General features: G+C 42.0%; 1 protein-coding gene across 1 annotated transcript; it reads left to right on the top strand.

The window, feature by feature from the left end:
• Positions 1–14: 14 nt before the first annotated feature.
• LOC139391042 (tetraspanin-7-like) lies at positions 15–12,201 on the top strand. Its single transcript, XM_071138524.1, has 8 exons — positions 15–245; positions 3,081–3,269; positions 3,370–3,444; positions 3,719–3,814; positions 10,086–10,241; positions 10,413–10,496; positions 10,713–10,797; positions 11,337–12,201. Exons 1-7 carry the CDS (start codon positions 159–161, stop codon positions 10,779–10,781), a joined length of 756 nt encoding a protein of 251 aa, XP_070994625.1. The 5' UTR covers positions 15–158; the 3' UTR covers positions 10,782–10,797; positions 11,337–12,201.
• Positions 12,202–12,813: the final 612 nt, after the last annotated feature.

Below are 12,813 nucleotides of genomic sequence, written 5' to 3' on the forward strand. Positions count from 1 at the left end.
AGTGAATCGGGATCAGTGACGACACTTCCCTTCTCCTTGGATTCTGTGATTTGTCGACAAAAGTTTTCCAGCAAGACGTTGTGGAAGTGTTTTTTTTTTCTTCTCTCACTTAGTAACAACGATACTTTTTGATTGCCAATTTCTGCGAAATAGCCATAATGTCTCCCCCATCAAGAAGGCTTCAAACTAAGCCAGTGATTACATGTCTCAAGACCTTTCTTATTTCTTACAGTCTCATATTTTGGGTAAGTGTTCACTTGTAAATAACTGATGCAAGCAAGCTACGGTAACAATGGGCTAAGTGTGCGGCGATGCCTAAATTCCAAAAGGAATTTCCAAACGAATAACGTAATGCTTTGGCTGAAACGTAAGAACTCGAGTTATTGAAAATAAAAAATTTCCCTGTAAAAGTTAGAAAACACTGTTGGAAAATAATCACTTAATTGTTGGATATAGAGAAGCTTCGAGCTACTTTACATTATTTATGCGCAGATGCTGTCTGTGAAAGTTGTGCGTTTATCCAACCGCGACAACGTTGCAAAGCCACGTTACATTGTTTCTTTTTTGTTTTGAGCGTTGCGGCTCGCGAGTGGCGCAGCGTTCTAAGGCACTGCATTTCAGCGCTAGAGGCGTCACTACAGACCCTGGTTCGATCACGGGCTGTATCACAACCTGCCATGATCGGGAATCCTATAGGGCGGCGTACAATTGGCCCAGCGTCGTTAGGGTTTGGCCGGGTAGGCCGTTATGGTAAATTAGGAATTTGTTCTTAAGTCACTTGTCTGCTTAAATAAAGGTCAAATAAAATAAAAAATAAAACATTTTAAAGGTTTGATTGCGGGGATCTTGGTGACATTCGTAGACAAACTGTCAGATGTTGGGAACGACTATTCGAAGTTAGGCCTGGTTGTTGATTGAGATACAATCTCAGACAGCCGGCACTCTTACTAAATAACTATTATGATCTCAAATTGTGTTTCTTCACAGTTTATATTATTCTATCTACGACATTAATCAAACGTGGCTTTTATGGGTTCAAAGTTCATGACAACACATCTCTGTCATTTATTGCTATATGGAGGGTGATTTGTATAATTCATGGTCCAATGGACTGATGACTGCAGTCCATGAGTATATGACTCTGGTAAAAGTAAGGGATATTATACAAAGGAAGATGCTGAGCTCACTGATGTGAGACCATGGGCTATTATTGGTTGTGTCGGTGAGGGGGGCTGGGTTAAATCAAATTTTATTGGTCACATACACTAGGTTAGCAGATGTTACTGCGAGTGTAGCGAAATGCTTGTGCTTCTAGATCTGACAGTGCAGTAATATATCTAACAATTCCTCAACAAAACCTAATACACACAATCTAGTAAAGGAATGGGATGAGAATATATAAGTATAAAATATTTGGATGAGCAGTGACCGAGCAGCTACGATGCAATAGATGGTGAAGGATACAGTATACATCATATACATATGAGATGAGTAATGTGAGATATGTAAACATTCTTAAAGTGGCATTATTAAAGTGACCAGCGTTCCATTTATTAAAGTGGCCAATGATGTCAAGTCTGTAGCTAAGCAACCGCCTGTCTGTGCTAGTGGTGACTGTTTAACAATCAGTCACCATAGATAGAAGCTGCTTTTCAATCTTTCTGCCCCAGCTTTGATGCACCTGTACTGACCTCGCCTTCTGGATGGAAGTGGGGTGAATGGGTAGTGATTCGGGTGGTTATTGTCCTTGAATATCTTTTTTGCCTTCCTGTGACATCGGGTGCTGTAGGTGTCCTGGAGGGCAGGTAGTTTGTCCCTGGTGATCCGTTGTGCAGACCACACCACCCTTCTGGAGATCCCTGTGGTTGTGGGCGGTGCAGTTGCCGTACCAGGCGGTGATACAGCCCAACAGGATGCTCTCAATTGTGCACCTGTAAAAGGTAGTGAGGGTTTTCGGTGACAAGCCAAATAAAATTCTGCATCCTGTTGCGCCTTCACCACACTATCAGTGTGCGTGGACCATTTCAATTTGTCGGTGATATGTACACAGAGGAACTTAAAACGCTCCACTTTCTCCACTACTGTCCTGTCGATGTGGATAGGGGGGTGCTCCCTTTGCTGTTTCCTGTAGTCCACAATCATCTATTTTTGTTTTGCTGACATTGAGTGAGAGGTTATTTTCCTGACACCACACTTCGAGGACCCTCACCTCCTCCCTGTAGGCCGTCTCGTTGTTGTTGGTAATCAAGCTTACCACTGTAGTGTCTGCAAACTTAATGATTGAGTTGTAGGCGTGCATGGCCACGCAGTCATGGGTGAACAGGGAGTACAGGAGAGAGCTGAGAATGCACCCTTGTGAGGCCACAGTGTTGAGGGTCAACGGAGTGGAGATGTTGTTTCCTACCTTCGCCACCTGGGGCAGCCAGTCAGGAAGTCCTGGACTCAGTTTCACAGGGCGGGTTCGAGACCCAGGGTCTTAAGCTTAATGATTAGTTTGGAGGGTACTATGGTGTTGAAGCTGTAGTCAATGAACAGCATTCTTACGTAGGTATTCCTCTTGTCCAGATGGGTTAGGGCAGCGTGATGGCGATTGCATCGTCTGGACCTATTGGGGCGGTAAGCAAATTGGAGGTGGTCTAGGGTGACAGGTAAGGTGGAGGTGATATGGTCCTTGACTAGTCTCTCAAAGCACTTCATGATGACACAGAGAGTCATTTAGTTCAACCTTAGCTTTCTTGGGAACAGGAACAATGGTGGCCATCTTGAAGCATGTGGGGACCGCAGACTGGGATAGGGATCGATTGAATATCAATCCCTTTTGATATTCCATGTAAGCTCCATGCTGACTTTCCCTTCTTGTTGTAGGCATTTATACCAACTTCAAAGCTGTTTCAGATGTGTACTGGCCCCTGACATCACACTGAGCTGAATATAATTGTTAGGTGTTCAAGGTGTATAATAAAGAAGGTTTTTTTTTTCTCGCTTTAAATCTTGAGTTTGTGTCAGAACTAGGTCAAATCTCTGAAACATCCCCTAGGGACATTACCTGAGATTGGAGCTGACTGTCTGCTTTCTCCCAGTTTACAGGGGTTATCCTTCTGGCTGTTGGAGTATGGGGGAAGGTGAGCCTGGAAGCTTATTTCCAGCTGGCCTCTGAGAAGAGCACCAACGCACCATATGTCCTCATCGGGACTGGAGCCATCATCATCATTTTTGGCCTGTTTGGTTGCTTCGCTACATGCCGCGGTAGCCCATGGATGCTGAAGCTGGTCAGTTACACTGTGATGTGTTACATTTTGTATTTGCACATTCTCCTCAAATGTTTGTCTTTGTTGTATGTAAATTGATGAGTCGTTTCTCTCCCCTCAGTATGCCATGTTCCTGGTGCTGGTGTTCATAGCTGAGTTTGTGGCCGGCATCTCTGGCTTCTTATTCAGACATGAGGTATTAGTTCAAAAGTAGTGTTCCCACATCTAACCATTTACCAGGTGCTGGGTACCAAAACGGTTATATATAAGGAATGGACATATCTGTGCACTGAGGGATGTTCCCATATAGTTTACTGCAACGTCTGGAAGACGTTCAGGTCGAAATGTCGCGGTGAACTATAGATACACCAATGTGCGGGTACTTCTGAGGTGACTTACAATACACTTGACATTACTATAGGGTTCAGTTGGCCCCAAATCAAACCCAGTTCATGTTTGGTTTCTTGCAGATAAAGGCTGTATTAGGTGATGCCTATAAAGACGCTGTGACGAACTACAATACCACTGACCCCAAGAGCTCTGCGGTTGACAACATCCAGAAGACTGTAAGTGGTATCCTGTTATTCAATGCGAAGACTAACTGTGTTTGGTTCCTTTGCAAATAACACAAAACATGCTGTTTAGAGAAATGGCAGCTGAATTTGATCAAAGACCCTGTAGAAGTGTTGCTATAAACAACTTCTATAGTACAGATGTTTACGCTTCACTATCTGTTTTCAGAGTTGCATAGAGCTTGTTGGTATACTATTGTATTAGGTTATGATCCTCCTCTACCATTATTGAATAACTCATTGATGTACAATAGAACCACCTTTTAACATGATCTGATTTAGTATGATAGTTTAGTATGATTTAGTGTCCCTGCACATTGTAAATATGGCATTCGCACTGACCCTGAAACTGACACTTAAAAAAAATATATAGCCACTGAGCCTGTATATAGCCACTGAGCCTGTATATAGCCACTGAGCCTGTATATAGCCACTGAGCCTGTATATAGCCACTGAGCCTGTATATAGCCACTGAGCCTGTATATAGCCACTGAGCCTGTATATAGCCACTGAGCCTGTATATAGCCACTGAGCCTGTATATAGCCACTGAGCCTGTATATAGCCACTGAGCCTGTATATAGCCACCGAGCCTGTATATAGCCACCGAGCCTGTATATAGCCACCGAGCCTGTATATAGCCACCGAGCCTGTATATAGCCACCGAGCCTGTATATAGCCACCGAGCCTGTATATAGCCACCGAGCCTGTATATAGCCACCGAGCCTGTATATAGCCACCGAGCCTGTATATAGCCACCGAGCCTGCCACTGAGCCTGTATATAGCCACTGAGCCTGTATATACAGTTGGGAGAACAAGTATTTGATAACCTGCAAAATCGACAGTTTTCCTACTTACAAAGCATGTAGAGGTCTGTCATTTTTATCATAGGTACACTTCAAATGTGAGAGACGGAATCTAAAACAAAAATCCAGAAAATCACATTGTATGATTTTTAAGTAATTAATTAGCATTTTATTGCATGACATAAGTATTTGATACATAAGAAAAGCAGACCTTAATATTTGGTACAGAAACCTTTGTCTGCAATTAGAGATCATACATTTCCTGTAGTTCTTGACCAGGTTTGCACACACTGCAGCAGGGATTTTGGCCCACTCCTCCATACAGACCTTCTCCAGATCCTTCAGGTTTCGGGGCTGTCGCTGGGCAATACAGACTTTCCGCTCCCTCCAAAGATTTTCTATTGGGTTCAGGTCTGGAGACTGGCTAGGCCACTCCAGGACCTTGAGATGCTTCTTACGGAGCCACTCCTTAGTTGTCCTGGCTGTGTGTTTCGGGTCGTTGTCATGCTGGAAGACCCAGCCACGACCCATCTTCAATGCTCTTACTGAGGGAAGGAGGTTGTTGGCCAAGATCTCGCGATACATGGCCCCATCCATCGTCCCCTCAATGCGGTGCAGTCGTCCTGTCCCCTTTGCAGAAAAGCATCCCCAAAGAATGATGTTTCCACCTCCATGCTTCACGGTTGGGATGGTGTTCGTGGGGTTGTACTCATCCTTCTTCTTCCTCCAAACACGGCGAGTGGAGTTTAGACCAAAACACTCTATTTTTGTCTCATCAGACCACATGACCGTCTCCCATTCCTCCTCTGGATCATCCAGATGGTCATTGGCAAACTTTAGAGGGGCCTGGACATGCACTGACTTGAGCAGGGGGACCTTACATGCGCTGCAGGATTTTAATCCATGACGGCGTAGTGTGTTACTAATGGTTTTCTTTGAGACTGTGGTCCCAGCTCTCTTCAGGTCATTGACCAGGTCCTGCCGTGGTAGTTCTGGGCTGATCCCTCACCTTCCTTATGATCATTGATGCCCCACGAGGGAGATCTTGCATGGAGCCCCAGACTGAGGGTGATTGACCGTCATCTTGAACTTTGTCCATTTTCTAATAATTGCGCCAACAGTTGTTGCCTTCTCACCAAGCTGCTTGCCTATTGTCCTGTAGCCCATCCCAGCCTTGTGCAGGTCTACAATTTTATCCCAGATGTCCTGTTTGATTGAGTGTGTGGACAGGTGTCTTTTATACAGGTAACGAGTTCAAACAGGTGCAGTTAATACAGGTAATGATTGGAGAACAGGAGGGCTTCTTAAAGAAAAACTAACAGGTCTGTGAGAGCCGGAATTCTTACTGGTTGGTAGGTGATCAAATACTTATGTCATGCAATAAAATGCTAATTAATTACTTAAAAATCATACAATGTGATATTCTGGATTTTTGTTTTAGATTCCGTCTCTCACAGTTGAAGTGTACCTATAATAAAAATTACAGACCTCTTCATGCTTTGTAAGTAGGAAAACCTGCTCTCCCCACTGTATAGCTACTGAGCCTGTGTATAGTTACTGAGCCTGTGTATAGTTACTGAGCCTGTGTATAGTTACTGAGCCTGTGTATAGTTACTGAGCCTGTGTATAGTTACTGAGCCTGTGTATAGCTACTGAGCCTGTGTATAGCTACTGAGCCTGTATATACAGTGCCTTGCGAAAGTATTCGGCCCCCTTGAACTTTGCGACCTTTTGCCACATTTCAGGCTTCAAACATAAAGATAAACTGTATTTTTTTGTGAAGAATCAACAACAAGTGGGACACAATCATGAAGTGGAACGACATTTATTGGATATTTCAAACTTTTTTAACAAATCAAAAACTGAAAAATTGGGCGTGCAAAATTATTCAGCCCCTTTACTTTCAGTGCAGCAAACTCTCTCCAGAAGTTCAGTGAGGATCTCTGAATGATTCAATGTTGACCTAAATGACTAATGAGGATAAATACAATCCACCTGTGTGTAATCAAGTCTCCGTATAAATGCACCTGCACTGTGATAGTCTCAGAGGTCCGTTAAAAGCGCAGAGAGCATCATGAAGAACAAGGAACACACCAGGCAAGTCCGAGATACTGTTGTGAAGAAGTTTAAAGCCGGATTTGGATACAAAAAGATTTCCCAAGCTTTAAACATCCCAAGGAGCACTGTGCAAGCGATCATATTGAAATGGAAGGAGTATCAGACCACTGCAAATCTACCAAGACCTGGCCGTCCCTCTAAACTTTCAGCTCATACAAGGAGAAGACTGATCAGAGATGCAGCCAAGAGGCCCATGATCACTCTGGATGAACTGCAGAGATCTACAGCTGAGGTGGGAGACTCTGTCCATAGGACAACAATCAGTTGTTTATTGCACAAATCTGGCCTTTATGGAAGAGTGGCAAGAAGAAAGCCATTTCTTAAAGATATCCATAAAAAGTGTTGTTTAAAGTTTGCCACAAGCCACCTGGGAGACACACCAAACATGTGGAAGAAGGTGCTCTGGTCAGATGAAACCAAAATGGATTTTTTTGCAACAATGCAAAACGTTATGTTTGGCGTAAAAGCAACACAGCTGAACACACCATCCCCACTGTCAAACATGGTGGTGGCAGCATCATGGTTTGGGCCTGCTTTTCTTCAGCAGGGACAGGGAAGATGGATGGAGCCAAATACAGGACCATTCTGGAAGAAAACCTGATGGAGTCTGCAAAAGACCTGAGACTGGGACGGAAATTTGTCTTCCAACAAGACAATGATCCAAAACATAAAGCAAAATCTACAATGGAATGGTTCAAAAATAAACATATCCAGGTGTTAGAATGGTCAAGTCAAAGTCCAGACCTGAATCCAATCGAGAATCTGTGGAAAGAACTGAAAACTGCTGTTCACAAATGCTCTCCATCCAACCTCACTGAGCTCGAGCTGTTTTGCAAGGAGGAATGGGAAAACATTTCAGTCTCTCGATGTGCAAAACTGATAGAGACATACCCCAAGCGACTTACAGCTGTAATCGCAGCAAAAGGTGGCGCTACAAAGTATTAACTTAAGGGGGCTGAATAATTTTGCACGCCCAATTTTTCAGTTTTTGATTTGTTAAAAAAGTTTGAAATATCCAATAAATGTCGTTCCACTTCATGATTGTGTCCCACTTGTTGTTGATTCTTCACAAAAAAAAACAGTTTTATATCTTTATGTTTGAAGCCTGAAATGTGGCAAACAGTCGCAAAGTTCAAGGGGGCCGAATACTTTCGCAAGGCACTGTAGCTACTAGAGGTTGACCGATTTTATGATTTTTCACCGCCGATACCGATTATTGGAGGACCAAAAAAAGCAGATACCGACTCACAATTGGCCTAGCGTCGTCCGGGTTAGGGAGGGTTTGGCCGGTAGGGATATCCTTGTCTCATCGTGCACTAGCAACTCCTGTGGCGGGCCGGGCACAGTGCACTCTAACCAGGTCGCCAGGTGTACAGTGTTTCCTCTGACACATTGGTGCGGCTGGCTTCCGGGTTGGATGCGCATTGTGTTAAGAAGCAGTGCGGCTTGGTTGGGTTGTGTATCGGAGGACGCATGGCTTTCGACCTTCATCTCTCCTGAGTCCGTACGGGAGTTGTAGCGATGAGACAAGATAGTAACCACTAACAATTAGATACCACGAAAAGGGGATAACTTTTATTTAAATTTTTTTTAAACAAGCCAATACCGATTAATCGGCAGATTTTTATTTTTTACATTTAAAAATATATATAAATAAAAGAGAACTTACAAATAAATAACTATTTAACATTATTTTTTTTTTTAATGGGGATAATTACAACAATACTGAATTAACACTTATTTTAACTTAATATAATACCTTTGACTATTGGATGTTCTTATAGGCACTTTAGTATTGCCAGTGTAACAGTACAGCTTCCATCCCTCTCCTTGCCGCTACCTGGGCTCGAACCAGGAACACATCGAAAACAGCCACCCTCGAAGCAGCGTTACCCATGCAGAGCAAGGTGAACAACTACTCCAAGTCTCAGAGCGAGTGACGTTTAAAATGCTATTAGCGCGCACCCGCTAACTAGCTAGCCATTTCACATCGGTTACACCAGTCTAATCTCGTGAGTTGATAGGCATGAAGTCATAAACAGCGCAAATCTTGAAGCATTGCGAAGAGCTGCTGGCAAAACGCACAAAAGTACTGTTTGAATGAATGCTTACGAGCCTGCTGGTGCCTACCATCGCTCAGTCAGACTGCTCTATCAAATCATAGACTTAATTATAACATAATAACACACAGAAATACGAGCCTTAGGTCATTAATATGGTCGAATCCGTAAACTATCATTTCGAAAACAAAACGTTTATTCTTTCAGTGAAATATGGAACCGTTCCGTATTTTATCTAACGGATGGCATCCCTAAGTCTAAATATTGCTGTTACATTCCACAACCTTCAGTGTTATTTAAATTTTATAAAATTCTGGCAAATTAATTCGCAATGAGCCAGGCTGCCCAAACTGTTGCATATACCCTGACTCTGCGTGCAATGAACGCAAGAGAAGTGACAATTTCACCTGGTTAATATTGCCTGCTAACCTTTCTTTTAGCTAAATATGCAAGTTTAAAAATATCTACTTCTGTGTATTGATTTTAAGAAAGGCATTGATGTTTATGGTTAGATACACTTTGGAGCAACGGCAGTCCTTTTTCGCGAATGTGCACCGCATCGATTATATGCAACGCAGGACACGCTAGATAAACTAGTAATATCATCAACTAGTGATTATGATTGTTTTTATAAGATAAGTTTAATGCTAGCTAGTAACTTACCTTGGCTTCTTATTGCATTCGTGTAACAGGCAGGCTCCTCGTGAGGCAGGTGGTTAGAGCGTTGGACTAGTTAACTGTAAGGTTGCAAGATTGAGTCCCCGAGCTGACAAGGTCAAAATATGTCGTTCTGCCCCTGAACAAGGCAGTTAACTCACTGTTCCTAGGCCGTCATTGAAAATAAGAATGTGTTCTTAACTGACTTGCCTCATTTAAATAAAGGCGTCCAAAAATACCAATTTCCGATTATGAAAACTTGAAATCGGTCCTAATTAACAGCCCATTCCGATTTAATCGGTCGACCTCTAGTAGCTACTGAGTCTGGTACTGAGCCTATATATAGCTACTGACCCTGTATGTAGCTACTGACCCTGTATGTAGCTTGCTTAATTTCTCATGTTCTGTTCTACTTGACTTTTTTAAATAAAAACATGTATTGTACTACCAACATTAATTACTGAATTGTTGGGAAAGAGCAAGCAAGCAAAGTCATTTCACTGTACTTGTGCACGTGACATTGAAACTTGATTTGTCCACATGGCTAAGTCAACCATAGAATTAGGAATTGGAAGTTAAAATAGTTATTTCCTCTTGATAATTAGTAAATGTGTGTTTTGTGCAGTTGCACTGCTGTGGAGTGGAAAGTTACACGGACTGGAACACAACAAAGTACTTCAAAGACCAAGGCATCCCTGACAGCTGTTGCAAAGAGAATACTGTCTGCCCTGTTGAGGACCTCAAGGACCTTGACAGGGCTCGCGACTTGGTGTATCACCCGGTGAGAGCACTGGCGCATATCATTATCAATCATATCATACAGAATTATGTCAGAGCTGTGGTTCATAGTTTACCAGTCTTTTAGGCTAAGTATTGCCAGTCCAGTATGCACAATTAACAGCTATAACCTTGTGAAACCATATTTATTTTCCTTCTGCTTAACATGTTTTAGGGCTGCTTCACGAAGGTGACCACTTTGATGGAGTCTAACCTGGGAATCATTGCCGGAATGTCTTTTGGAATTGCATTCTTCCAGGTACATCCACTGAAGAGCCTTTATTTGATATTGGCCTGTAGGCATAATAATCTCTAGGGGAGAAAATATACAATGTTATTACCAGTAGCATAGATCTTGAAATGTTGTTAGATCATCAAGAAAATTATAGATTTCCCTTTTTCTTTTAAAACATGAAGTGAGTGCATGTCAATTTTGTCTTCACATCCTAATTGAAACTCTTAACTTTCTGCCTAGCTCATTGGGGTGTTCTTGGCCTGCTGCTTGTCTCGATACATCACCAACAACCAGTACGAGATGGTCTAGCAGTGTCCTTTCACAGGTAGTACCCTACATGGACTAGTACTGGGGGATCCCATGCCTCATATTGTTATTGAAGTCATGTCTTTAGAGTGCTCAAAATGTACATGTTATTGTCACACAGTACACTATACTGGAACCCCTGCACTTGGTTTGGTCACTTAAGTTGCTGTGTACCAGCTTCTTGATTCTCCCTCTATGGACGAGAGCATTTTCATGTAAGGAAATGCCTCCCTCTCCACATCAGATATAGTATTCATTACCCAGGAAGTTGATCATGTTGAAATGTGGTACAGTGTATCAGTAATATGCTCAACAGATGAGTAAGACCAGTGGCTGAAATCCCCAACCTGATGTAACATTGATTGTTATATCAGGTTCATTTAATATTGTTTTTAAACAGCAACTGCATTGTTGGTTAAAAGGGCTTGTTGTATTTGGCACATGTGACAATACAATTATATTGTTGATGCACCAATCAAACACATGGGAATGTTAATGACTACAACCCTTCTAACATGTCATTTGTCTTTTGAATTTTTGTTTTACATTTTTTTGCAGGTCACTAACGGGCAGGTCATGACGCACACCGACTCAAAGGGAACGCGCATAGTTTTAATCCTTGGTCTATGTGTAATGGTTCTGTCATTTCAGAATTCACTCTCGCTGACACTCACTTTTCAATGGCAACCAGACTGAAGGGAAAAAGTTATTGGAAACCATAAGGGATCGATTTCTGCAGTTCTCCATCGTTTTGATTAAGCTTTGTCTTGCTAAGGCTAGTGGAATACAGTTTGTGCTTGAATGTTCATTTGGGATTCACAGACTTTATAAATGTAATATTTTTCATTCATTGTCTGTTTTAATGTTATTATAAATTACATATGTATTGCAATTTATTTGGTGAGCTTAGCAAAAATATTCATGTTTGTTATGTCCATATTCATTTCATTCTTCATCATAATTGCTGCCGTCATATTCTAGTTATATGGCATCTTGTGGTTAGGGATCTTACTGTAGTCTGCTATTTTCATGTTCAGCATTACAGTGACTGTAGTAGTGACTAATAAGGCCATCTGTAACACCACAGTAACTTCCATCCATCTCTTCTGTGGAGACGGGGAGAAAAGTATTGGAAGTTGTGTAGTAGCCTTTGCGGGTAGAGGGATGGATTGCATGCTGTGGACACTTAGTTTAATAGAGAACAATTATACACCACCATGATTCTCGTGGGAACGTAAAGGTGTTTTATAAGCCTTTCGTGTGATTTACTGTAACTTTGGTGTGCAAGTCTTATGTTCACGTTTTCAAAAAATATGCATTTCCTTAGATGAAAATTATTGTCAGTGTTAATGGTTGTTGATTTGTGGAAACCGCATGTAAAATACTTGAAAAATAATAATAAAGGTACCTAAACTCTTTAAAACAACTGGGTCGCATTCGAATGAGACTGTTTTTCAAAGGTCTACCTTGTTTTGTTTTTTTATTGAAGGAAAAGGCATGAACTGAATATACCTGGGGTGTTTTCACTAGGAACGGAATGATATGGATAGGGGCCTACCTGACCTCGTCAAATAGAAAGGCGTTTGCGTTGCAAAATGGTTTCCAGTGACTATCCCATATGGACACAGTTACTGCATGAGTTGTGTGACAGACATACTGTTGGAATGGCGAGGATTTAAACGGTATCTATAGCTGCCCTCAGTGCAGAAATAAAGAGGGCTGGGCAACTTTTTAAGGGTAGAACTGATTTGAGATGCTAAATCTTTATATCATGACTTCTGTGCTAGTCATCCCTGTTACCTTGTTGTTTTTTCAAAATATATGGATACCATAAAATGCTGACTTTGTTTTTATCATGCAGAAAACGTTGAGGGAGATGGACTACATACCAGCAGAGGGCACAGGAAAGCAAGAGAATGAAGTAAATAACTGAGACCTGCCTTGGGAGTGTCTCAAGGTGAGTATTCTGACCTGGGCCTGTATTCACAATTGTGTCTCAGAGTATGAGTGCTGATTTAGGACCAGGCTCCCCTGT

Source organism: Oncorhynchus clarkii, chromosome 31, assembly GCF_045791955.1.
Source record: "Oncorhynchus clarkii lewisi isolate Uvic-CL-2024 chromosome 31, UVic_Ocla_1.0, whole genome shotgun sequence".
NCBI classification, from domain to species: domain Eukaryota; kingdom Metazoa; phylum Chordata; class Actinopteri; order Salmoniformes; family Salmonidae; genus Oncorhynchus; species Oncorhynchus clarkii.

Coding starts and splice junctions, on each gene's coding strand:
- LOC139391042 (XM_071138524.1), top strand. CDS start 159: ATGTCTCCCCCATCAAGAAGGCTTCAAACTAAGCCAGTGATTACATGT. Junction 3,445..3,718: donor GCTTCTTATTCAGACATGAG/GTATTAGTTCAA, acceptor GGTTTCTTGCAG/ATAAAGGCTGTATTAGGTGA. Junction 3,815..10,085: donor TTGACAACATCCAGAAGACT/GTAAGTGGTATC, acceptor TGTTTTGTGCAG/TTGCACTGCTGTGGAGTGGA.